General features: G+C 47.9%; 2 protein-coding genes across 20 annotated transcripts in view; both read right to left on the bottom strand.

Annotated features, from left to right (window-relative positions):
* Positions 1 to 2,135: 2,135 nt before the first annotated feature.
* On the bottom strand, positions 2,136 to 4,664 carry LOC108408903 (uncharacterized). The gene is given in 2 exon segments (XM_037003665.2): positions 2,136 to 4,234; positions 4,237 to 4,664. Coding segments are annotated over 2 exon segments (1,170 nt in total). The 5' UTR covers positions 4,435 to 4,664; the 3' UTR covers positions 2,136 to 3,262.
* A 12,790-nt stretch (positions 4,665 to 17,454) lies between these two features.
* Positions 17,455 to 27,662, bottom strand: part of LOC108408904 (protein FAM156A/FAM156B-like) — a 54,168-nt gene continuing 43,960 nt past the window's right edge. For 11 of the 19 annotated variants that reach the window (XM_073228122.1, XM_073228132.1, XM_073228129.1 and 8 more), the window contains one exon: positions 17,455 to 18,898. In XM_073228122.1, coding sequence (XP_073084223.1) covers positions 18,137 to 18,778 — 642 coding nt within the window. In that variant the 5' untranslated portion in view covers positions 18,779 to 18,898 and the 3' untranslated portion in view covers positions 17,455 to 18,136. Of the gene's footprint in view, positions 18,899 to 22,974; positions 23,157 to 24,316; positions 24,400 to 27,662 lie in introns of all 19 variants that reach the window. The other 8 variants (XM_073228124.1, XM_073228127.1, XM_073228130.1 and 5 more) reach the window with 4 other exon arrangements.

Here is a 27,662-nt window from a genome sequence, read left to right as displayed (position 1 = left end):
TTTTCTCTTTCCACCCCACTCATATCTATTTTCTTGCCTAGCACTTCTGATCCCTCTGGTCGACCTAGGGTACCACGAGGCTGGTCCCGTAAATGCTGGAGCCTCTCACTTTTCAGGGATGCTCTCCTCTGCACCGGCACCTTCCTCCCGCGCCTCCCCCCCCCACCGCCCCACCAAGGTCTAGCCCCTCTCCCCGCTGACGTTCTTTCCAGCAGGCCTGTCTGTCTTCTCCCCCAACGCGATGACCCGCTCCTCCAGTTCTCTCCCTCCATTTCCTGTGCATGGAAGGCCTCCAACCTCCTGGGGGATCTCTAGTCCACCCACCCCACAGCCTGCCTTGCCTTTCACCAGGCCCTTCCTTACCCACCTTACCCAGGGCTGTAAACTCTCCCCCTGGAAAACACTTCTGCTCCTTGCTCCCTCCTGTCCGCTCTCCTCAAAATACCAGCAAACAGACACACTCCCTGCCCCCTGTGCACCGGTAGCTTTTCTATCCTCACCTGTCCGTAGGGTAGTCGACCCCAAGCACCGCACCCTCTTCCCACGACATTCAATGATAATTCATTGAGAAAAGAGAAGCTACCAGACAGGAACTCTCGTCACTTCCCAACACTGGATCTGCCCTTGTATTCTCTGCTGTCCTCTGGAGCAGGTGCCCAGATCCCACTGATGCCGGGGTTCTTGTTCACAAAGCCGAAGAATGAGCTTCACAAACACTCAAGGTAGGAGAGCCAGGTACAGGCTTTTATTTAGAGATAAAGTGAAAGGACAGAGCTCCCGGCTCACGCCAGGAGGGGACAAGAGAGTCCGTGGTTGGCTTATTGCCTAGGGGTTTTATGTGCGGTTGAGGATTTTCTGGAATGAGGGTAAAGGGTTAGGAGTGCAAACTTGTAAGACTGCCTGCCCTACCCCCAAGGTGGGCTGGGTTGTTGCCTGTTTGCTTGGGTTGTTTATAGTTGAGATCACTTACCAAAGTAGTCTTTTGCCTAGGTTGCAGACTACGATTAGAGAAGGGAAAATAGCACATAGTTACAATTAAAATAAACTGGGCCTTTTAGCAGGATAAGGTAAATTTTACATTGTCGTGGTGTGATTGACACAACAAAGTGATGGTTTATGCTGAGATACGTTTCTTTATCTGCAGAACTCTCAAACATTCCAGGCCAAGTTGCTCCTGGCCTTTTGAGCTTTAAGCGATTTCACTGAAGAATGTCTATATTCCTAGTCATGTATACCAATCTTTACCCTAGAGAATTAGTGTGACTCTGACTTTGCATAATGTGTAACACAGAGTTTTGATAGGGACTTATTTGCATATTGTTACATTGTTCTGACTGTAATTATCTTGCTCTGCTTTTTCTCTGGAGGCCCTCACCCTACTCTGCCTAATCCCATGGTCCCTGTCTCACCACTTGAGGAGAGACCTGTCTTCTCCTCACCACTTCTCTCACCACTTGAGGAGAGACCCACTTCTGAAGGAGTGGGGCTTTGCAATGACCATTCCTGCGTCCTGAATTGTCATGTACCCATTTTGCTGGATCATTGTATTGTCTACAAGCATGCTCCTATTACTCACCCCTTATACAATCCCTTACCCCGTATGCCACCAAGGAACTGCCACATTTTCCTGAGGCTCCAACCAGCAAGTTGTCACCTCTTGTTCTATAACCATTCTCCTTGCCAACCACTCATCAAGCTTCTACCAGCCTGCCCCGATAAAGAAACTGATTTTGTTGTGAACACCAATGACCTTTATGTTGCCAGTTCCTAAGATCATGTCCTCATCCTCAAGTGTATCTCTCAGATGCCTTTGGAACATTTGACAATTGCCTCCTTTTTGACACTGTTCCTGTTTCCCTCCCTTTCTTTATTTTATTCTCTAATTTGGATATTTGACAGTATACTCTCTCTGTGTTGTTCCTCCAAACTGCAATGGCCACTCCACTCCTCAGTGTCCCCTGCTTACTCCTCCCTTCCCACAGGAAGTTAAACAGGGCTCCTTCTCATGCTGCGCTCCCTCCGTGCCTCGCTCCCTCTATGTTGCCACCACACAGCATGTACATAATGTGACCTCCCACATTTATATCTCGTGCATCAACCTGTCCCCTGAGATCCAGATGTGCCTGTCTCTAAGCTGAAGGACCGGAAGGCATGATAAAGTTAACATGTCCCAAGTATGCCTCTTCATGTGCTGCGTTGAGCTTGTTTCCACTCAAGTCTTCTTGGTTTGATCTTCTGAATTTATCCTGTGTCCATCCCCTTCATTGCTTATCTACTGCTACTATGTTAATATCCAATCTTATCATCTCTTGCCTTCACTGCAACAACTCTGGCCTGCTTCTGCGCCCTGAACATGCCAAGCTCATTCCCTCATGAAGACATGGGCAGGGTGCCTGCCTGTTCCATTACTGTCTTTTCAGAGGGGCTCTCCCTGACCTCTCTGTGCAGTTTGCTCCTGGACTATGAGTTGCATTATTTTCTCCCTAACTTATTTATTCATTGGCAGGGTAGTATTCTCCCACTCCCCAGCTAACTGCTAAATTACCAGCTTCTACAAAAGTACCAAACACCTTGTAAGAGAGGTTCCACTCATATCGATGAATGCTGATAAAGGCCACCTAGGACCTGTCCTTGCTTCCTTGCAGGTTAGCAAGGGGGACAGACGGTGCAGCGGGTGTTAGTGGAGAATCTGCCTTCCAATCTACAGCCAATTTGCAATGCGTGAGTGCCCACAGTCACTCCTGTACGTTTCCGGTGTGTGTATGACAGCCACAAGGAAGACATTGCCCTGCCTTCCTTTCCTCTTAAATCAATAAATTATTTTATTGCTCTTTAAAAGACATATGCATGACCAACGAGAGGGAAGGTGCTAGCCACCACAAGGTCAGCTAGGGTGAGCAGCGGTGCCGAATGACTTCATCTACTCAGCTCTCTGACTGCAAGGGATGAGGCACATGCTTTCATCTCTCTATGCCTTGGTTTCCCCATCAGCACAAAGGGCAGAGAGGGTGTGCATCCAGATGGTTTCTGAGTCTGTCCGTGCCCAGAATGATGCAGGCACCCGGGAGCTCTCAAAATGAGTGTGATAGCATCAGTTCTGGACCTGTGAGCAGATGGAGGACTCCGGAGCCTGAGTGAAGGCTGCAGGAAGCCAGAGGGCTCCCACTTGTCCTGACGGCACCAATGCGATGAACCTACATAGGAAGCAAATGCCTTCTCTAGGACTGAGTCAGGACCCTGCATTCATTCTCCAGTTGGAAGGTCACAGAAGGCATTTTTCCCAGAATGGGAAGTTTCTACGCAAACATTTTCTTTTCAGTGATTTTATAATCAGGACAGTTGTACTTTCAATCTGTTTTCCAATAATGGAGAATGTGTGCAACCCAGTCATGAGAATACTATGTATGTACGTATTATATTGTGTTTTTTTTTTAAACTGAAGGTCCCTTACTGGTCCTGCTTCCTTGAGTGGCCGTGACCAAGGGACAAGTGGAAGAGACCAGGAGGTGTGAGGAGGGATCATCTCCACAACATTCCATTTATACTCAGAACTAAACAGACAAGCAGAGTCACTATTGCAGTTAGAAGTTGGCAGCATCAGAAAGGGGAGGAACAGGTGGGGAACTGGGGTATCGTTAAAAAAGATACAGGCCTTCCCCCAAACTGTGGTCCCTGGGGGGAACTTGGTCTGCTTCAAGCCAGGAGGAATTAGAAGATCAAAAGCGATTTGCAAGGCCAGAACCTTCAGGGATGGAGGGAGGAGGAAGGTCCAGGAGGTGGGGGGCTGTTTGGCAACTGGGGTGAAGGGACTATTGTCCCCCTCCTGAGATTCCCCCAGCCCTCTGGTCTGGCAGGAAGGGGGCAGCCTGCAATCCCTGGGGGCTGGTCTGGGGCTGCCAGATGCTCCAGGCAGGGGGCTGGAGGAAGCCCACAAAGGCTTGCCCCCCAGGAAGATGACCACACTGCCCCCCAGCTTCTCTGACAGGGTGCAGCGTTCCTTGACCTCCTCGTAGCGGTTTGCTTGTAATTCATGCTTGATCCCCGTCAGCTTCTTCTTGATGGCGTCCCTGGAGCTGGCATAGATCATTTTGCTCTTAAGGGGTGCACACTGAGGGGCCCAGAAGATAAACGTCAGTTCCTCCTTCTTGCTCTCCTTGGTCTCATAGGTCGCATCACAGAGGGCGTAGCAGAAGTCCTTGTCTGGCAGCATGTTGACAAAGGTGGCAATAGGGGTCAGTCGTCTACAGTCTGGCCCACATCACCTATGAGGATCTCCTTGCCCTCCTCCAGGACGATGTTCTTCTTGTCCTCACTCAGGCACAAGAGCACTGCCTCCTTGCGCTTCCTCACCTCTTCTGGTGTTGATGACTTGCCCGTCTTCATGTCATTGAACACCTTGATGGCACCATCAGTGACAGCCACACTAGATGCCATGTTCCTGGAAGCAAAAAGGAGATAGCAAGGAGAGCCAGGAAAGACGGGAGCTGCTGCAGCTGCTGCCAGGATCCAACTGAACCGAACTATTTATTTTGAAACATTAAACTTTTGAGCCTATCTCAAGTGCTGCTCTTTTAATTTAGTATGTGGCAAATATGAGAGTGTGAATAAAGTTTTCCTGGCCCCCAAGACATGAGTGTGCATCCAAGCGTGCCCTGTAACTCCTGGAACACATCACAAACTTCCAGACAGTTCATCTCTGTTGCCCAGCTGTCCTTGGTGGCAGACCATGGTGGGGACACGTTGCTTAGGACTGAGGCTCTCCGGGCACACACATGAAAATTGCTGACAGGGCCTCTCCTAGGGCCCTTTTAAGTGTGTCTTTGAACTCAGAGTTTACTTTCATAGATCTTGTCCTGCTGAGAATGGTGCAAGGGTTCATGCTTGTTTATCCCTTCTATTTTATGTTTCATCATCAGTCAGCCAATCTCTTTTTCGCAAAAGGAAAATGCAAGTCCTAAAGCTTTCCCTTTGTGATGTGCATGTGCTGCGGGGAGCCTTGTCAGCATGGACGTCAGGCAAAAGAACGCTCTGTCCCATCCCTGCGGAAGCAGAGGACACACAGGGGCGGTGGTGGATGGAGGTAGGCTCTCAAGCCTCAGTGTCCCCTCTATGCGGGTGGGGGCAAGGGCAGAAAGCAAGACACATCACAGAAGCAGAGGAGAGGATTTTGCCTCCACTCGTCCTTGGGACTCAGAGGAGTCCACTTTGCAGGATGACCCAGCAGCTTCCCTGGGCAGCAGGATGCTGGGAGCTTAGGAATTAGCTTTCTGGAGGTGATCTTGGTTCGAGCTGTGGTACAGGGGACACCCAGGGGGCTGCACTGCCCGAGGGAGGAATGTGGAAAGTGACCGAGTCCAGCGCCAGGGCTTCATGAGGGAAGCCTGAGCAGGCAAGGGGCTAGGTGACCTTGCAGCTCAGGCTGGGGAGTGGACAGCCCTGCCCAGGGTAGGGATGGAGGATGACACAGATTCAGAGGGGTCTGAGAGTGAGCTGAGGCTGAATCAGCCAGGGAGCACCAGGTCACGACCAAGAGGAGGGAGACAAGAATGCAAGTGTGAGTAGCCCCACACACGGGTGGTCAAGTCACCAGGTTGCCCTAGGAGTCATCCTCTCATCAGAGACCACCTAGGATACTGTGAGCAATGGAAGAACTTCACAGACCCTCCCCCCATCACCAAGGAAGCCTTGTAAATCACACTCACCCCGTCCCTGACCCAGCCTTGGATAGGAGTAGGGAGGAAATCCGGGAGACTGAGCATTTTCTGCAAAAGAGACTGAGCGTTTATTCAGATGAACTATTCCCATGAGAGCATTAGATTGAGACAGGGACCATGAGACAACACACCACCCTGGGCTCTCTTGTCCCCTCCTGGCATGAGCTAGGAGCTCTATTCTCTCACTTTATTTCTAAATAAAAGCCTATCCCTGGCTCTCCCACCTTGGGTGTTTGCTAAGTTCATTCTTCACCTCCGCAAACAAGAACCCCGGCATCAAGATTACACTCTCCAGATTAGACATGAAAATTCAGTGGTTTCTTTCACCCCTATTATTCAGTCCAGAGAGCGGGCAACTCATGATGAAGATCAGCTTGGTCAGAGAGAATCGGTGGGCCAAGTGCTCATGCAGTCAGGAGCACGAGGGAATGTGGGATCTCAGCCACTATCTCCACGGGCTCCTCCTCTGACCACCGCCAGTCTAGATCTGCCCCCGTTAGAGGAGATCCAGGCAGCGTTGCCTTGTCCTCTCCTTTATCCAGGACGAGGTTTCAGAGGCCATAAACGGAGTCCCAAAATGGAGCACAGAAGGAAGAGTGGACCAGACAGACAGCAACACAGAGCAGAGTGAGTGGTGGGAGTTGTCCCTGTGGGGAGCGGGCCCACAAGGCCTTCTCGCCTTCCACAAGGATGCCGGGGTCCTTTCTCCTTCAGCAACGCAGATCCCACTTCCCAGGGCCTGCACCATGGAGCGCGGCTTCAGAAAATGGCTGGAGCACCGTGTACTGCTGGAGGAAATAACCAGAGCCACATGTCACAGCCACTGTGCTTTCACACGCTTCTCGGTTTTCTGGGGCCTCAGTGCTGTGCGGAATGCCTTCTCTGTGACTCTGCTCCCTTCCTAGTTCCCTCGGGGCATCCCAAGATTTCTCCTCTCTCCTGGCGTCCTCTACCATACATCCATCCCTTCAGTCTTGCCAAAGCTCTTCCTATTCAGAAGAGATCCAAGCAGGCAGGGAGGGGGAGGAGTGGGGAGAAGGGCCTCAGTGCTGGGAGGGGTACTCGGGCTGCCGTTGTCTTGGCAACGGTCTTCTGCTCCTCCTCCCTGGGACGCTCAGCTCAGGCCTCAGCCCCGCTCAAGGGCCAGGACAGATGGGAAAGCACGCCTCTCCATCTCCCTTTCTGTGAGCAGAGGTTGAGATAGAAAATCAAAGTTGGGTTACCAGGGAAACTGGATACCCAGTTTGGTATCCAGCTGACTCGAAAAACAAAGAAACGTAGGAGTGGAAACTAAGACACACAGAGGATGTACTGTGGGAGGCCACCCACGGACATGGAATTTGACTTTCAATAAACATGCTGTCGTAAGGGTCCCAGGCATGGGCACATGTGTGCACACAAGTTTTCTCACAATCACTCCCTCGAACCCAGAGGCGCACAGTGACTGGGACATAAGGTACAGGAGGGGGGAGGCAGGGGATGAGGCAGTGAGGTGTGAATGTAGGCAGAAGGCAGATCATGAAAGCCTTGAGCAGGAAAACTTAACATTTAAAGAAATACTACCTTCCCATTCTTTCAAGGCTTATTTTGACGTTTGCATTTCATTTGGATTTGTGCAACTAATTTAGAACACGCTCTGTGCCTTCCGACCATTTCCTCGGAGATTTTATGTCTTTTTTGTTTGTTTGTTTTTGGTTGGAAAGTATAATTTGCCATTGTAAGCATATTTCACTGGAGAATTCAGTGGCGTTAGTACATTCACACTGCTGTGCAACCATCACCAGTATCCATCTCCAGAATTTTTCAGCATCCCCAAATGTGCCTTTGTCCCCATCAATTAATAACTCTGTGGTACCCATTCTGCTCAGTCCGTGGTTAGCACTGTTCTTTGGGGGAAAGACCACGACAAGAGGATTCAAAGAAGCACAAACGCAAGCTGCTAAGGAACGGAGGCAGGGCCTGCAGGAGAGAAGCCAACGTAGTAAGCAAAAGGGTTTTGATCCCACGCGGTGAATTTTCAATAGGGACGCCGCGGAAGGAAGCGCAAGGCGAGCTAGGAGGCGGCAGGCCCGCGCAGGCCTAGCAGAGAAATAAATGCCCGTTCTCACTGAACACAGGCTCTGCGGAGTTTTTTTTAGGCACGAAGGGCGGGTGAGAGACAGGCGGGGACGTCGCAACACTGCCCCCAGCAGGTCGGAGAAACAGAGCGCCACAGTCCGGGAGGAAAAGCCATGTTTCTCGCCGGGTCTCCGCGCACAGCCGTTGGGTGGTGGCTGAGGAGGAAAAAGGAGTGACGACGACCACCAGAGAAAAGAAAGACGCAGACCGGGCCGAGTGGCCCGGGTGCGGCCGTCCGCCGGCGCGACGGGCTTCCGCAGTCCCGTCCCCCGGAACCAGAGCCACGGGCGGCCGGAAGGACGGGGGCTGCGCTCGGCTGGGCGGGTTTCGGGCCTGCGGGCGGAGGGAGCCCAGCGAGGTCGGTGCCCGTCTCCCCGCGGGCGTCCGCCGCGGGCTTCCTCCTGGACCCCGTTAGCGAAGTGTCGGCTGAGGGACCCGACCGGGGATGTCCAGGCCCCTGCTGCTGTCGGCCGACCCCCCCCCCCCCCCTCCGGCCGGCTGTCCGCGCCCGCGCCCACCCTGTACGCACGCTCGCCCCGCGGCGCTCCTCGCGCAGCCCTCACTCCTCTGATCCCTCCCGGCGACCTCGAGGCCCACGAGGCTGACCCGGTGAACGCGGGGCCTCTCTGTCCTCAGGATGGTCTCCTCCCTATTGGAGCTCATCCCTCCGTTTTCCCCGCCCAGCGTCTTGCCCCTGCCCCTAGGTGACGTTCGTTTCTAGCAGTCCTGTCTCTCTTCCCCTTACATGATGCCGCGGTAACTTTTCTAGCGGCTTTTAGAGGACCCTGGAGTGAGGCTGTGGCGAGGACAGGCCTTCCCAGGGGCGCGATATAGGATGGGACCCAGAAAGGGAAGTTATTTGCAGATGGCAACAGAATGAAGTGAACCTAAGTCAGTCAGAGTAGAGACGCAAAAGTGCAAGTTACACCCGGTCCACATACGGGCTTTCCACGTCCGGATCACCTGCGGGATCCAGGAGATGAGAGTCATCCGGCTCCCAGAGACTACTGGGGCACTGTGAGTCACATACGTGTGTCATAGCTCCCCTTCCCCCATCATCACGCAGACTGATAAGCCGCACATACCCCTTCCCCATTTTGGAAAGAAGTAGGGAAGTGAGTGGAGATCTGAGAGTGAATGCCTTCACCAAAACAGACCTAGCATCTGTATATGCGGACCATTCCTGTGATCACGTCAGACCACACCAGAGTAGAAGTAAATTTAGTGGGTTTTCCCCTCTTAGAATACAGTCTAGAGAGTGGGCAATGATGATGGAGATCAGATCAATTAGGGACAATTTATATGAAGCTATAGGGCTTGGACATCATTTATATAACCATTGCCTCATTTGGTTCTTGTTAACTCAGAAAATCGTGCTTTCTTACCCCCTTCATCTTAACCAGACAGCAGTGCTCTGGGGCCCTAGAATCTCTCAGATGGAAACCAGGGCCCAGTCCCAAAGAAGGCACCACCGTTCCTGTGTCTCACCCCAGGAATCTAAAGGGGTCAATTTGGAGGAAGGGCTTGGTTCTCCTCTTGTCACAGTCATGCCCCAGCGGGTCTCCTTTCCCCATCAGAGCTCCTGCTCAGATCATGTCCTATTCCTGCCTTCCCTGACAAACAGGGATAAGGAGACTTAGAATGACAGGGTTTCCTTCACAAAGACCGTAAGTTCTGACAGTGCCACAGCTGTGGCCACATTGCAGTGACAGAAATCTCTTTTGGACTGGACCCTGCTCCTTCGTCTGAGCCCATACGCCTGTTGTTTCATGGTGGCCTGATCTGCGTGGCCCTCGTGTAAGATCTTTGAACACTCCAGACTCAGGCCACTCCTTGCACTTCCAACAACGCACTGAGCCTAGGGTGCTGCATCCCCTTCATGATGATCTGAGGACTAGACTGATGTCCCCCCTTTGCAGGGGCCAGAATCAAAATGGAGTTGTGTGCTGCTGCTTGATGGCGCAGCCTGTCTCTCCTTCCTCTGAAGGACCCCGAAGCACAGCCTCCTCACCACCAGATGTGAAATGCTGAGGCCAACCTCATGTTCAGGGCTGTGCTTTACAGAGGCACCAAGTCTGTCGAGGTCTGGGCCACAGACATACTAAGCCTCTGCTAGCTTCTCAGAGCTTCCTGGGCCTCCAGTGTCCTGAATCAAGAGAACACCTTTGTAGTAATCTGTCTGAATCTCGAGGCCACTCAAATGCCATGTCTCCAGCTCCTGCTATCACCTGAACCCAAGACCCTTACATCCACTGCCCTCATCACAGGACTCCTCTGCCCTCCGATGCTACCTATGCAAAACTTCCCAATCCCGTCCTCCGAATTGCACTCTGAGTTAACTCGATCTGGGACTTTCCCCTGATACCATCCCTTGAGGCCTTTTACCTGGAAGATGTATCTCTTGACCTATTGCTCCGTGGGTCACGGGGTAAGAAGGGGGGCACAGAGCCATGGACATACAATGGGGAAATGACAGCCTCTTCAACAACTGCTGTTGGCAAAACTGGACAGCTACATGCAAGAGAATGAAACTGGATTATTGTCTATACCCATACACAAAAGTAAACTAGAAAATGGATCAAAGACCTGAATATAAGTCATGAAACCGTAAAATTCTTAGAAGACAACATAGGCAAAAATCTCCTGAATATAAACATGAGCAACATTTTTCTGAACGCATCTCCTCGAGGAAGGGAAACAAAAGCAAAAATGAACACATGGGACTACCTCAAACTAAAAAACTTCTGTACAGCAAAGGACACCATCAATAGAACAAAAAGGCATCCTACAGTATGGGAGAATATATTTGTAAGCGACATATCCGACAAGGGGTTAACATCCAAAATATATAAAGAACTCACACGCCTCAACACCCAAAAAGCAAATAACCAGATTAAAAAATGGGCAGAGGATATGAACAGACAATTCTCCAAAGAAGAAATTCAGATGGCCAACAGGCACACGAAAAGATGCTCCACATCACTAATCATCAGGGAAATGCAAATTAAAGCCACAATGAGATATCGCCTCACATCAGTTAGGATGGCCAGTATGGAAAAGACTAAGAACAAGAAATGCTGGCGAAGATGTGGAGAAAGGGGAACCCTCCTACACTGCTGGTGGGAATGTAAGCTAGTTCAACCATTGTGGAAAGCGGTATGGAGGTTCCTCAAAAAACTAAAAATAGAAATATCATTTGACCTGGGAATTACACTGCTAGGAATTTACCCAAAGAATATAATTTCTCAGATTCAAAAAGACATATGCACCCCTTTGTCTATTGCAGCACTACTTACAATAGCCAAGATATGGAAGCAACCTAAGTGTCCACCAGTAGATGAATGGCTAAAGAAGATGTGGTACATATACACAATGGAATACTATTCAGCCGTAAGAAACAAACAAATCCTACCCTTTGCCACAACATGGATGGAGCTGGAGGGTATTATGCTCAGTGAAATAAACCAGGTGGAGAAAGACAAGTACCAAATTATTTCCCTCATTTGTGGAGTACAACAACGAAGCAAAACTGAAGGAACAAAACAGCAACAGACTCACAGACTCCAAGAAGGGACTAGCGGTTACCAAAGGGGAGGCGGGAGGGAGGGAGAGAGAAGAAGACTGAGGAGTATTATGACTGGCACACATGGTGTGTGTGTGGGGGGGGGGGGATCATGGGGAAGACAGTGTAGCACAGAGAGGGCAAATAGTGACTCTGTGGCATCTTACTACACTGATGGGCAGTGACTGAAATGGGGTATGGGGGGACACGATAACATGGGTGAATGTAGTAACCACATTGTTTTTTCATGTGAAACCTTCATAAGAGTGTATATGAATATAATACCTTAATAAAAAAGGGGGAGGGGCAGAGAGATGATGGAAGTCTTCCTGCAGCCACACTGTTGCTCTGACACCACTGCTAACATCCCACCTCAATTTAAAGACACACCTGGGATGCTCATCCCAGCACTCTACTAAGTCATCTATTCTGGAGCGTGCCTCCTGTTGTTTTTCTTTCTCGTTTTGGGGGACAAATAATAACATATCCTGGAAGCCCACAGCCATCTGCTTCTGCTACCCTGTGTCTTTGATTCCTTTCAAGCCAGGCTTTTGGAAAGTGTTAAGTCCAGTAGCATGCTCATTTGGTTACCTCTGGATTCCTCCTTGGCGCCCGCAGTCCATGGAACATCCTCCTGCTGAACTCTCCGAAGGGCTTAGGTTGCCAGAATACCGGATGCTGTCTTGCTCACAGTTAACATTCCCTTTTTCAACATGGTCTCCTTCGTCAGCACCTGTGACAGCAGCCCAGCCTGACTTTCCTCCTACCTCTCAGACCATTACTTCTAAGTCTCCTTGTTGGTCCATTTTCCTTTGATTCCCTCCTACGTCTTGTGTTTTTCCTGGTTTCCAACCTCTGCCCTGTACTCTTCTCATTCTATACACAATCCTCGGGTGACCACATCACCACCTAGACTTGTTTTCATCCCTATCCCCTTGTATGCTGATGGTTTTGCCAAGATCTGAGTCTACCTATGAAAACTCATCTGGGCCCCAGAATCCCCACAGGCTGAGAGCTATGGGGCATCTCCACTCAGATGTCCCACAAGGCCTGCAAATCTGCAGGTGACCCCAAATCTACACTCCCTGTCTCATGGATGCGTGCTACCATTCACCCAATTCCTAAACCCCAGATCCTGGGGATGCTGCCAGGTGTGCTCTCCATCACCCCATGATTCCCCTGGACCTGCTCTGGAAAAGGCTGAACCATGATTTTCATATTGCCACAGTAAAGTCCCTGGAAGGGCTCCTTCTTGGCAGACACAATCTGAACATGTCCTGAACAGAGGTGTATGCTCTGGTTTGGGTTTGGGTGGGTTCCAACCCCCTGACCCGACACCCCCCCCAACCCAGGGATTGCAAGGAGAAGGCTAGGGCCTTGTAATATACCTGAGACACTGCAATCCTCATCTTCTGTAAGAACTCAACAGGCAATATCTAAACTCAACAAATCAGGACATAGCAGTATAAGCCCATCGTTTGGGAATATGCAGAGAGAAACTGCTCAAAGGGAAAGTTTGGGGAGACAGGTGTCCATGAAACAAGGGATTGCTCAATTTTATTTTTCACCGTAAATACGTGGTCCTATTTGGTCTTTTATCTGAGCACAGGAATTATTTCGGTAACAAAATATCACAAAAAGTTGAAAAATGCAACTCAGCAAACTTAGCAGATACGTCTGACAGCTGATCGATCTCTATGCACTGACACAAATTTCAGCCATCTGTAATTTTCAAAGAACTGTTGTGATCCACCTCATGAAGTTATCTATACGATGTTTCACAAACTTTTAAAGGAACTAAGCATGAGGGACCTTGACAAGAATAAGAAGTGATACGTGTCACTAGCCAATGCAGGGTTTTAACTTCAAAACCTTGATTTCAGGAACATGGAGAATAGTAAGCACAATGTCAGTTTTAAAACACGCTTTTACTGTGACATGTTTTTCCTTTCCTCAGCGTAAGATACCTGCCAAGCACAGCACGTCATGATGAAAACCTGATTAGCTTTGTAAAGAGGAGTCTCAAATTTCCGATTTTAGGTTTCCTCTTCTAAGTGTGGTTCTGGTTCCACAGCTACAACCTAGGATTTTGTACGGGAGGTTTTCAAATAATGCTCATGTGGGGAGCACATTCCAGACCTACTAATTCAGGCTCTCTGGCGATGGCACGCCAGCACCTGCTCTTTTCAAACCGGGAGATTTGATGCGCAGCTGAGGTGTAGAAGCATAAGCACACACTCTGTCTTTGTTTTAAATAGAACCTTGAACTTCAGAGCCGTGTTTATTACTGAAGTTAAAAAAAAATATTCTATCTTCTCTTTCAAGAGCTATTTCTGACGTATTTATTTTACAGCCAATTTAGAACAATTCCAAGGACTCAGGAGTGTGTTTATGCCCCAACCCAGGCAGGCAGAGGGAAGGGGGAAGGGCCTCCGGTGGAAAGGCAGCTGGAATTCCGTTGTCTTGGTTACCGCTCTGCTGCACACCCCCACTGGGTCGCTGAGCTCTGGCAGGAGGTCCTATGGGGGTGACAATACTTCTCCCCACTCTACATGCCATCCTGGGAGCAGAGGTTGAAGCAAAGGGTGAGGTTGGTTACCAGGGAAACTGAAACCGTGCACGGAATTGGTGAAGAATGGAAAAACACCTAAGTGGCATTTCCAACCCACGATGGATTATGAGAGCCTGCCCGCAGCCATGAATTGTGTGACTCAACCATTAAAGGGTGCCTGCGCGTGCACACATGCACGCACAGCTGCAGACGCGTGTACTCCCAGCACTCCTTCGGCCCTATGTGCACACTGACTATCTGGCAGGAGAGTCTAGTGCACATGAGGAGGCAGACGATGATGGGTCACGTAGGCAGGTCCCATGGAAAGGGAGTGAGGGGATCCTTAGTGCTGTGAAAGCAATGGCATGCCTTTTCCTCCATGATTTACTTGGACACTTGAACTCCACTTCCTAAACAGCTTTTTTGAAGTGTAGTTTACATACCACAAAATGCATCCACTTAAAGGGTACAACCAATGCAGTGACTTTCAGTAAATTTACAGCGTTGTGCAACCATCACCACAATCCAGTTTTACAACATTGCCATCACACCAAAAAGATCCCCGGTAGCTGTTTGAAATCAATCCCCATTATTACCTCCAGCCCCAAAGTCTAATCTAATTTCTGTTTCTACAGATTTGCTCTCTCTGGGCATTTCATGTAAAATGATTCATGCAGTAACTGGCCTTCTGCTTTTGGCTTCTTTCACCTAGCATAATGCTTTGGAGGCTCACCCACTTTGTAGCAGAAATCGGAAGTTCTTCCCTTCTTATCAATCAATGGTAGTCTACGGTATGGGTACACCACGTTTTGTTTATCCACTCACCAGCTGACAGTCTTTTAGGCTGTTTCCACTTTCTGGCAATTACGAACCATGCTGCCATGAACATCGGAGTACGAGTCTTGGTACTCAGTGGACATAGGCGTCTTTTCTAATTTTTCCATGTTTTCATTTGTCTTGCATGACTGCACTGGTGACAACCTTCAGTCAGTGTTGGATAGAAGTGGTGGCAGCAGACATCCTTGCCCTGGTCTGGATCTCGAGCAGAAAGCACTCATTGTTTCACTGCTAAATATAATCTGACATGAGCTGTATGTCTCCTAGATGTCCTTCATCAGAATGAGGACGTTCCCTTCTATCCCTAGCTGGTGGAGCATTTTGATCATGAATGGGTCTTGAATTTTGCCAAGTCCCTTTTGTCCATCATTGTGATCAGATGGTGTCTGTCCTTTATCATATTAATATGGTGTCTACCTTAACTGAATTTTGAATATTAATCCAATATTGTAAACCTGGGATAAAACCTCGCTTTGTCAAGTTGCTGAATTTGGTTTGCTAATATTTTCTTGAGAATTTCTGTGTCGACATTCATGATAGATATTGGTCTACAGTTTTCTTGTGATGTCACATCTGGCTTTGGTAGCAGGGTAATATTGTTCTCATAGGATGAGGTGGGAAATATTTTTTCCTCTCTATTATAGAAGCATCTGTGAAGGATGGGTATTATTTTTCTTTGACCGTCTCATGGAATTCACCAACGAAGCCAGCTAGCCCGGGGCTTTCCTTTGTGGGAAGGTTTTTAATTTAGTAATTTGATTTAACTTACTATAGGTCCATTCGGGTTTCATATTTGTGCGTTACGTTCTAACCCCCATTCTCTCCCAATATTTCCTTGTCCTGGTGCCTCTGGCTTGGTCTATGGTCTGGAATTTGATATGTGGACATCTCTGGACATCACTGGATTCTGGTTCCTGATCTGTAACTTGGGACAGAATGCTGTCCCACATGTGAACCCCCAGTTCCCCTCCGACACTCCATACACAGGTATGGCGACAGAGACTCTGAGGTGGGGATGGGGTGGTGCCACTGAGTCCCTCAGTTACACCTGCCCACCCATTCTCCATGGGCCCTCATGAAACTCTGTAGTTAGGACCACCCTGGGCTACCCTCCCACCCACCGTGTGCACATCACCGCACCCTGATCCTTCTCACTCCTCTCATCTCCAGGCAACCGAGCCTCACGGGGGACCAACGACAAGCTCTCTACCACATCTCTGGTGTCAGATCTCTTCCTGATTAAAGGCTCAACTCTGAGGGCAGGGACTGGTCTGCAGTTCCTCCTCACTTTCCCGCCCCAACATCCAGCCTAGCACGAGTGGGGAAGGCAAGGGGAGACAATGAAAACCCACCTGAGTGGCTAAACAATTGACTGTGGTCAGCAGGACTGACCTGGTGTGGCTGCTGGACTGAGGCCATCAGTTTACGACCTCCATGAACTCTGCCAGGTGGGGCAGTTGTTCCTGCCCCAGTCATGGGGAGGAGCCGAGGATGTGCCTTACCGACACTGGTGCTGCCCACTGAGCAACTTCCATTGACGTCACCGGCTCTTCACATGTCGCCCCCAGCCTTTACAGAGGTTACCGTTGGTCAGCTGGTTGAGGCTGTGGGCTCTGAATCCAGTCGGCCTACCTCTGTGTGCCATTCCCCCGCTGATTGCCTGCGTGACCCTGAGAAAGTCCCCTAACTTTGCTGTACTCTGCTTTCCCACCTCATAAACTGGGGTTGAAATCTGGCTGAATGATAGGTGCAAGGGAGAAAATTAAATAAGCTTATATGTGGAAATAACAAGAGAGTATCATCTGACGTGCCGAAACAATCAATGAAAGTGAGATGCCATGTCACCTCTGCCAAACACACTGCAAGCGACCAGTCTGAATTTAGGCCTTGGAGTTTCACAAAAGAAAAGCCATGCTTTATTTACCTCTTCCCCTGGAGCTGGAAGACAAGCCTAGCAGAGCCAGCTGAGCTCCCAAGCTCTCTGATGAGATCACAAGTTCAGAAGGTAGTAAAGATACCTATTCTCATGCCACGTCTCTCCTGCAGAAGGCTCGTACATTTTTGCAGCCATACAGCTCTGGGCACCATCTTAAAACACACACTGACAGAAAGCAGAATTGACTTTCCTTTCAGAGGATTTGTGTGGCCCCTTCCTGTGTATAGGCCACTGAATACTGCGGGGTTGGGGGTGGGGAAAGGTAGAAGTAAACCTTCATGCCTCCTGAAATGAAAAGGCACATACGTCAATTCCAGCATGCGTCTTAAATAATTCAGTGACACTCTGGCTCTCAAGACGCAGCAGGCATGACACTGCTGCCCACATTCACCGACCCGGGGACACCAGGCAAGAGGATGGCCCCTGGAGCCCAAATGCCTAGGTTCTCCTGCTGTTGGCGGTAGACTCTGTTTCACACTCACTGGGGGCAGGAGGACTCTCTTCCATTCGCTCAGCCTGGATGATCTGAAGGCTGCTCCTGCTGCAGGGTGGCAAATGGTGACTTGATGGTGGTGTCTGGTGCCCTCCCGCCTCCCGCCTCCCCTCTTCCAAATCTGCACAGTTTGGAGCGCCTCTTGATAAACTCTGCTCTGGCTCTGGGACTTAAATGTCACGATCTCAGATCTGACAAAGAACAAGCCAAACAGATGAACAAAACCCAAATTCTGAAGTCAGGTACCTTTTATACGTATATTTATTTGGTATTGATGACGAGGTAACCCGTCAGAAATTCCTACAAGTGGGGATAGTGCTCGATGTTAGGAAGCAGGGCAACACTTACGTACAGTTAGCTCAGCATACACGGAATAGCTTGCACAAATAACACAATGGTGAGCCACCAAGTTCCAATTCCACATCCCTTTCCCACACTTTGTTTAGCCCCAGATTCTTGAAACTGGATTTCAGTTCAGCACACGTGCATTCCAGCAGACCTTGTGCTTCTTCGGGAGTCAGTCAATAACGTGGCACAAAATGACATGGCCATGGGCAGGGCATTCATGCTACAGAGACTTTATATATCTGTTGACAACAAAGTAGGGAGGAAAGACAGCGATCCAGGGTGATAAAGTGACAACATGCATCATGGGAGCCACGATACAGTAGTTAAGGACCACTGGTACACGGTCTCCCTTGCCAAAGCAATCCAGACATTCCAGGCAGGCAGGAAAGGTCGGGACCTTCCTGGGATCAGATCACGTCTCATGCTGACAGGGTTTTCAGTCACTAGTCTGCTCTTGTTACCCCTATGAGTACTGCTTACTGTTTTGCCCCAGAAGGACTCCACACCCACGATCCGGCGACACCAGCATCCGTGTCTGAATCCGTCGTGATCTCCATCCCATGATGGATGAAAAGTGTCAGTGTTCTTCTAACCACTGTTTGAGGAGCCTCTGAAACATTCTTTTGCTTTCCTGCTGCATCTCTAGTTGGAGCTTCTCCTCTCTCTCCTGCTGCTGGAGCACCTCTTTTGGCAGAAGGCTGGGCTGGTTGGCACCCAGGCTGAGGCTCAAGCCACTGAGGCCCTGAACTAGCATTTCCCAGGAGGAAGGATGTGGGGCGCCATTCCTCTCCACAGGCATCCCAGAAACTGTCGGCCTATGGCTGTGGCAGTACCGACATTCACATCTGAATCTGTTCTGATCCCTATCACCCGAGACAGAGATTCTGGCTTCCCGTTGAGCCCGATAAGGGGCCACGTGATCAAGGCGTCTCCGTCTCATGTGGCCCAGGAAGGTTTTCTTCCTCTGGGGCGATGCTGACCTTTCCCACCGCCTCTCTAGCAGGGTTTTCTCATCTCTGTACCGCTGCTGGAGCAGCCCCTCTGGCAGAGGGGCAGGGTAGTTGGTGCCAGGGCTGGGGTTCAGGTCACTGAGGCACCCCATTAGCAGTTCTGAGAAGGAAGGATGACAGGCTGCCAGGACTTCCCGGGAAGTGTCTTCAGAGGCCATCGGGGAAGATTCAGAAATCAGCGTTGAGTTACATTCCTCGAGTGGCTCCATGGGGGTGTAGTCCGTACTCGAGGCTCCACCTGGCCCTTGGGTCTGCACGGGAAGGTAAAGATGAAAGTTCCTGAAGAGCTAGAAGGTAGCAAGGGACGTGGAGGGCCAGAGGAACCCAGACTGCAACAAATGGTGATAAAAGGAGAAAGGAAACTCATTACGATTCATCACACTTAACCTTTCTCCCCCTCTGTTTCCTACCTGTAAAATAGGAGTAATAATGAGACTTACTTCCTTAGGGCTGTTCTGCATGTTAAATGAGATAATACACCTCAAGAGCTCAGAATACTGATGGCATATAATAAAGGTTTTAGAAGTGAGATCAACTGTTGCATCCATATGACATGTTGTGTGGTATGATGAAAGCAGACTGAGAAGGTAGAACGAGAAAGTAGACTGTGACTGAAATCGCAGCATTTGCGCCATAGTGACACACCCTTGTGAATTTTCACCAGCTTTCATCTAGTTAAAACAGACGTTCAAGCCTATGGGTACCATCTCAATGTTCCCAGTAAGTACAAATAAGAATTCCTTTTACTAAAAAATAAGAACAAAAATCAATGAAATCTCTAACCGGAAAAAAAAAAAAAATAGAGAAACTAAATTAACTGAAGAGCTGGTTCTTTGAAATATCAATAAAATTGATAACCCTCTAGCGGGACTGATAAAGGAAAAAAAAAGTGAGGGAAGAACAAAGCAAGGTACATCACCCTTCCTGATTTCAAGCTATGGTTATAAGGCTGTAGTAATCAAAACATATGGTACTGGCATAAAAACAGACACACAGAGCAATGGAACAGAATCAGAAGCCCAGAAACAAAACTTAGCACATACAGTCAGCTAATATGGGACAAGGGAACCCAGAATACCCAATGGCAAAAAGACAGTCTCTACAATAAATGGTGCTGGGATAATGGGATAGTCACATGCGGAAGAATGAAACCAGACCCCCTTCTTACACCAACCACAAAAATTAACTCAAAATGGATTAGACTTCTTGTGAGACCAGAAAGCATAAAACTCCTGGAAGAATAGATAGGAAGGAAGCTCCTTGACTTGGGTCTTGGCAATGAACTTTTGGATCTGAAACCCAAGCACAAAGAACAAAATTAAAAAAAATAAACAGGTGAGACTACATCAAACTAAAAAGCTTCTGCAACAGCGAAAGAAACCATCAATGAAATGAAAAGACAACCTATGGAATGGGAAAAAGCATTTGCAAACATATGTCTGGAAAGGGGTCAATATTCAAAATATATAAAGAACTCATACAAATCAATGGTGAAAAAAACCCAATCATCCAATTTTAAGATGGACAAAGGATGTGAGTAGACAGTTTTCCAAAGAAAATATATGAATGCCCAACAGGTACATGAGAAGATGCTCAACATCCCTAATCCCTAGGGAAATGCAAATCAAAGCCACAGTGAGGTATCGCCTCACATCTGTTAGAATGGCTCGCATAAGCAAGACCAGAGATAACAAAGGACGGTGAGGATGTGGAGAAAAAAGAGCCCTTGTGCACTCACTGTTGGTGGGATTGTAAACCGGCACAGCCACTATGGAAAACAGTATGGAAGGTCCTCAAAAAATTAAAAAGAGAGCTACTGTATGATCCAGCAATTCCAATTCCAGGAATATATCCAAATGAAACAAAAGCACTATGTCAAAGACGTATCTGCACTGTCATGTCCACAGCAGCATTATTTACAATAGCCAAGATGTGGAAGCAGCCTATGTATCTATCGATGGGCGAGTGAGTAAAGGAGATGTGGAACATATCAGGCATAAAAAAGGAATCTTGAGGGCATTATGTTTAGTGCAGTAAGTCAGGCAGAGAAAGACAAATACTGGATGGTCTCACTTACATGCGAGGTCTAAAATAAACAAGAAAAAAACCCACACCAAACTTAGAAAAAAAAAGCTAAAACAAAAAATCCCCCAAAACACCAAACTTACAGAAAAAGATTTCAGATATGTGGTTATAAAAGGTGGTGGTGGGGAGGATGGGAAATTGGAGGAAGGTGGTCAAAAGGTACAAACTTCCAGTTTTAAGATAAATAGCTACAAGAGATCTAATGTGCAACATGATGACAATACTTAACACTGCAGTGTGGTATATATGAAAGTTATTAAGAGAGTAAATCCTAAGAGATCTCATCACAAGGAAAAAATGTTTTTCTTTTTCTCTTTCTTGTCTCTATAAGAGATGATGGATGTTAACTAAATTTAGTGTGGCAATCACTTCATGATATATGTAACTCAAATTATTATGCTGTATACTTATACCGTGCTGTATGCTCTTTATTTGTCAATAAAACTGGAAAAGAAAGAGAGAGAGAGAGAGAGAGAGAGAGAGAGAGAGAGAGAGAGAGAGAGAGGGAGAGAGAAGAAACAAGGTACCAACAGCAGGAATGAAAGAGGAGATTTCACTCCAGACACGGAAAATATATGAAGGGGACAATATGGCAATACTACATTCAACTCTACATATATATAAATGAAACAGCTTAGAAGAAATGGACCAGTTACTAAAAAAACATAAACCAGCAAAACTTACCCAAGGTGAAACTGCACGCATAGTCCAGTTTCTTCTACAGAAATAGAACTGGTAGCTTAAAACCTCTGGCAAAACCTCCAGAATGTATCACTGGCGAATTCTACCAAATACTGAGAGGAATAAAAACAAAAATTTCTACACAATTTCCGCCAGAACTGATTTTATGAGGCTAGCATTTCACCGATACCAAGAAAGAAAACTACAGACTGGTATTTTCTCTTATCATAAGCACAAAATTCCTCAACAAAAGACTAGCAGATGGAATCCAGCAATATAGGAGAAGAACAGCACACCACGAGCATGGGTTAGCCCAGGAATGCAAGGTGGTTCAATAGCTGAATACCAACCAGTGCAATCCACAGACTATGAAGATAACCAACTGATCAATCAGTGCAACCCACAGATTAAGGTAAAAGTTAAGAAGAAAAATGATAAATTCAATGCTAGCCCCATCAAATGCCCAACGGCATTTTCTCAGAATAGAAAAACAATTCTAAAATTCATGTGGAACAAAAGATCCAGAAGAGCCAAGGCAACCCTGAGAAAGAACAAAGCTGCGGTCATCCGACTTCCTCACTGCAAAACCTATTACAGAGCTACAGTCAGTAAATTAGTATGGTGTTGGCAGAGAGACAGATGTACAGACCAACGTAACAGAACACAGCCAGCTATCGTGAGAAGGGCACCAAGGATACCTCACGGGGAAAGGACAGCCTTGTCAACGCACGGTGCCGGGAAAACTGCCTATCTGCATGCAAAAGGATGGAACTGGACCCCCATCTTACACCACACACAGATATAAACTCAAAGTGGGTTAAAGATACTAAATGTAAGACCTGAAGCTGTAAGATTCCTGAAAGAAAACATAGGGAAAGCGTGCCTGACATTGGTCTTGGCAATGATTTTATGGAAATGACACCAAAAGCACAGGCAGCAGAGGCAACAATAGACAAGTGGGATTACATCAAACTGAAAAGCTCCAGCACAGTAAAGGAAGCCGCCAAAAGAGCAAACAGGCAACCTACAGAACGGGTGGCAATATTTGCAAACCATATTATCTGATAAGGGATTAATTTTCAAAACACATAACAAATCTTTCTAACCCAAGAGCAAGAAAACAAGCTCATTTTAACAATGGGCAATGGACTTGAAGACATTTCTCCAAAGAAGACATACAAATAGGCAACAGGTGTATGAAAAGGTGTGCCACATCACGCATCATAGAGGAAATGCAAATCAAAACCACAATAAGAGGTGGGTCATACATGTTAGGATGGGAATTTAAAAAAAAAAGGTCAGTGTTGGTGAGGATGTGGAGAAACTGGAACCCTGGTACACTGTTGGTGGGAATGTGAAATGGCACAGCCACAGTGGAACAGTGGGAAACACTGTGGAGGCCCTGCAAAGAAAATTAAAGTTGAAACTACAGTATGACTCAGCAATCCCACTCCTGGGTACCTGCGTCCTAAAGAAACTGTAATCAGGATCTGAAAGAGATGCAGTATCTGCACTCCCACGTTTCTTGCAGCATTATTCACAATAGCAAAGAAAATGGAGACAGAGGAATGGATAACAAAGTATGGTACATGTATACAAGGGGGATATTACTTAGCCTAACAAAAGAAGGAAATCTTACCATTTGCATACCAGGTGCTGTGGATTAAAGAAGGGTGACAGATGGCTCTGCCGTTTATTTAGCTCTTTCCTTGGGCCAGGTAACATGAGCTAGGTGTTCTACATCCATTGTCTCCTGTAGGTCTCCCAACAAACCTCTCAAGGAGGCCGGGTTATTCTCCTTTCACAATGTGGAATTTGAGGCTGAAAGCAAGAGAGTGACTGGATTGGCAGGGTCTGCCCTGGCATCCACTGTGAGTGTAAACTGAAGTCTGGGGTGGAGGGAGATGGGTATGGGGAGATAAGCAGGCACCAGGTCCCAGAGAGCTTCCTATGCCGTGCAGGAGCAAGGAAATATGACACACATGCTTTGTTACCCACCCAGGGGCATCATCCACCAGGACCGCACCAGAAGCGTTCCCAACCTGTAGGAGGACAGAACTGGAGTGAACTGAACTGATGCACACAATACAAGATGATGTGTCTTTGTGATTCCCAGGTGGGAGACCTCAGTGGAAGAGCCAGCCTTCTGCTGAGGGGTGGTCCATGGGTGAGGACAAGGATGAGCAGAGTGTGGCAGAGAAAGAGCGAGCGTGGAGGGCTGGACAGGGCCATCTAGTATGATCATCATGTCCTTTGCTGGATAGCTCATGCAGTGGAAAGGGCTATGTGCAACCTCTCCCACGGCCGCGTCAGTAGCTGTGAACTGCTGTGCCCATTTCTGTGAACCGTCCTTGCGTTAGCTCATTACACATTCACAAATCCAACCCTTTGAGTTTGTTACTGTTGTCGTTAAGAACAATAAACCCATTTCCTAGGCAAAATAGTAAGACACAGAGGGCCAAGTAAATTTCTCAAGATGATAGGCTAGCACGTGGCAGAACTGGGTTGGAAGGAAGGTTGTCCAGGACAGAGCTTGTGCACTATCCACTGCGTGATACCGCTCCCACTGAAAACCCAACCCATCCCAACCCAACCCCACGAGGCTCACAGGATCAGGGAACCTGCTTTGGGCTGCAAGTAGTGGGACAACTCCTTCTCAAGCAGGCCTCATCAGAAAGGTGATTCACAATCACAAAATGAAATCAGGAGGAAGGGTGGGCTCAGGCAGGGTATATACTCTGGGATCCAGTGATGCCATCAAGGACCCAGGTTCTTTGCAGCTCTCAGTCCTGTCCTTTTCTGGAACAGCTGTTCCAGGACCGCCATCCACACATGGCAGTGTCCAAGTGAAGCCTCCTCCACACCCTTCTCCACATCCTTGACAGGGGACCTTCCTGGGAGCTCCCACAGCACCCTCTATTATCCCCTATCTCAACCCCACCCCCACTCAGCTGTTAGACATGGTTATTTGTCTCACTTACTAGCCCAGGAGCTGGCAGAATCCAGGGACTTTGTCTTGTTCACCCATCACAGAGCGTCAACCCCAGTGGACATTCACAAATATCTATCAAATGGAATAACAAGAATGTGGGGCCCTTTATAAGAATCTTACTTGGTGTATAGACCCTGCAGAACCCATATTTTCCCATGTCACAAAGGAGGAAATGCCTGCATGCAGAGGTCAACATACCAAGACCCACCCACACCTCTAGCAAGAGACAGAACTCCATCCCAGGTGCCTCCTGATTCTAGGCACACGCACCCTTGGTGGCACTGCCTCTCTGGATTTATCTGCCACCCTGAAAGCCTAACCTAGAAAGTAATCCCGAGGGAGCCAATTTAGGCGGGAACGTTCCTGGGGGGCTGGTCCATATATCCACAGCTGGTCCAGGGATCAGGTAACTAGCACATCAGATACTGCATATTGCTTCCTAGTGCCAGGCTCCATTCTTATGCCAGGAGTACTGCACAGAGCAAAACTTGCACTCTCCACTCTTGTGAAGCTCACATTCTGGTGTGCGAGGAAGGAACTAAACAACTTAAGAAGTAAGCACCTCCTAGCCACTGTAGAAAGCAGTATGGAGGTTCCTCAAAACACCAAACAAAGAAAAACCATACAATTCAGTAATTCTACTTCTAGGAATTTACCCAAAGAAAACAAAATCTCTGATTCAAAAAGATATATGCACCCCTATGTTTATCGCTGCATCATTTACAATAGCCAAGTCATGGAAGCAACCAAAGTGTCCGTCAGTAGACGAATGGATAAAGAGTGGTACATACACACAGTGGGATATTATTCAGCCATAGAAAAGAAAGAAATCCTGTCATTTGCTACAACACAGATGGACTTAGAGGGTATTATGCTATGTCAAATAAGACAGGCAGAGAAAGACAAGCACCGTAATGTTTTCACTTATATGTGGAATCTAAAAACAAAACAAAACAAAACAAAATGAACCAAAGAGCAGTAGAGCCACAGACACTGAGAAGTGACTGGTGGTTACCATGGGGGAGGGGCTGAGGTGGGTGAGTGAAATAGATGAAGAGAATAAAGAGGCACGAAATCTCGATGTAATACAAATTAGTCATGGGGATGAAAGTACAACATAGAGACTATAGTCAATAGTTCTATAACCTCTTTCTATGTTGACAGATAGTTGCTGCACTAGTTGGGGTGGGAATTTAATAATGTAGGTAATTGTCGAATCACTATGTTGTATACTTGAAACCAATATAACATTGTGTATCAACTATAGTTCAATAAAAAATACATCAATCAATCAATCATTGAAAAGTCTTGAGGATCAAAAGGAAAAAAAGAGAAAGGAGGAGGCACCTCCTTGGTCAGGGGTGGTACGCGCTATGAAGACACGTGCATTTATTTTGATAATTAAACCAGTCACGTGTGATACTTTTGTCGACTTTCCGTAATGATGTGAAATTCCCGTTTAAAACGAATTTATGTCACTTCAGAGAATCAGATTTCTTTTAGTAGTGTTCTACATAATAGTTTGACGTTCCCTCCCCGCCCCCAGAAACGGCAAACTCCTACAGGTAATAGACTGAGATTTGTCCATGGTCACTGAGTGCTGAAAACCGTGCTCCTAGCCCTGTGCAATGCCACAGGAAAATGAGTCCAAGGTCCAGCCGTGCAACACCACACAGGGTAATAAAGAGTTTGTCTAGCACCTGGTACACAGGCGTCCAATATATATTTTGATACTTCCATCCTACTGACTCTGGAATGGAGGGGATGCTCTTCTTAGCAGCCCCATTACAAAAGAACATTTAGTCAGTAGACACCCGCCGATGCCCACTTTTGAGTGTGAAAGAGGAAATGAAGAGACTAATAAAACGTGGTCCTTCCATTAGGGACTCACAGAGTGGTGGGCCAGAGAACGTATACAGGGAAAACGGGGGTGGGGGTGGGGCGGGAATAAGGAGCGGCACAGGAGAAGGGGAAGGAGCATGAGTGGCCACAGAAGCAAGGGGAAGACAAGCAGAACAGTCTCCTTCTGTGAGTGACAGGGCACATGTGAACTCGCCCAAGGGCACTGATCAGCGGGGTCCGCTCCGCCATTATGCTGCTGAAGGCCTGAGTGACATCTACACCTCTCTTCCACGAAATAAAGCAACCTGGCTTTGTGGGCTGCATTCATCCAACAGGTATTTACCGTGGCCCACGTGTTCATCAGCCCCTTGGGTGAATTTCCCAATGCAGCTGCAAACTAGCACAGACCAAAGTCTGAGGAAGTAAAAGATTGTCCAAGACACAAAATAAAGGAGAAAAAGCGGGGAACACTCAGATACCAGATTCTCCAGACAGAGTAGGGATAGACGACACGATGCCCCTAACCCACTTGAATGAACAGAAATTAGAGCCGAGCGTTTTCTGTGTTTGTTCATTTACAAGATATTATTTCCAGTTGAAAACAGCTGGTACCATGTAGTTCTGCAGTAGAAGGGCAAATGTGGGTGCTATGCTGGTATGATGAGGTTCTGGACAGCATGGGGATAGAACAGAAACACCCCCTGGACGCACAGAAAATTGAGCCCAGCGATTTGCTCTATGCACTCATTACAATATACTGCTTCCCATGAGCAAACTGGTGGTGTGACAATAGCTACACTGCTCAGTGTGCCTACCTCATGTCATCATGCTCACATGCACAGCATCAACGATAAAAGTGTTCTGGGCACCTGCCGGGCACCAGGCTCGGGACCTGTGCTTTGGCAGACTTTGTGCCCAAGGGAATGTGTCATGCAAGGGAACGGTCCTCAAGGAGCTCACAGTCTGGTGGGCAGAGAGCCATACTGAAGGCAGTGACAACACAAGCGTGATGAGACCGAGGCAGGGGTGGGTCCCAGCCAGAGGACGCCGGGACCACAGAGGAGAGCCCCGAAACCCAGGTGGTCAGGAACAACTTCTCCTGGGGCTGGTAATATATGATGTTATTGCTCCCATTGGCACATAAGGGAATCCAGGATCAGAGAGGCTAAGTAACTCACTCTAGACCACAGCTAGGTAAGTGGTGATCATTTTCCACTCAGGTTTGTTCAAGTACGAAAGTCTTGGCACTATTCATTACACCAATGTCTTCCTCTTAATACTGTCACCTCTTTTAATGTGCATTCACTGGCTCTCCTTACTCCTTAAATAATTTCAGTAATCTGCTGAATGAAGTATAGATTTCCTTTTAGCTCATCGGGTCTCTTCACTTTATAAAACATAAATATTCCTTGCCATGCACATTAACTCCACCCAAAGTGAACATCTGTCTTGAGTTTGTATTGCATCACATGCTGGGAATAGAAAACGGATTA

Source organism: Manis javanica, chromosome X, assembly GCF_040802235.1.
Source record: "Manis javanica isolate MJ-LG chromosome X, MJ_LKY, whole genome shotgun sequence".
Classification (NCBI taxonomy): domain Eukaryota; kingdom Metazoa; phylum Chordata; class Mammalia; order Pholidota; family Manidae; genus Manis; species Manis javanica.
Note: the sequence above shows the minus strand (reverse complement) of the source record. Positions and strands in the feature narration are given on the sequence as shown.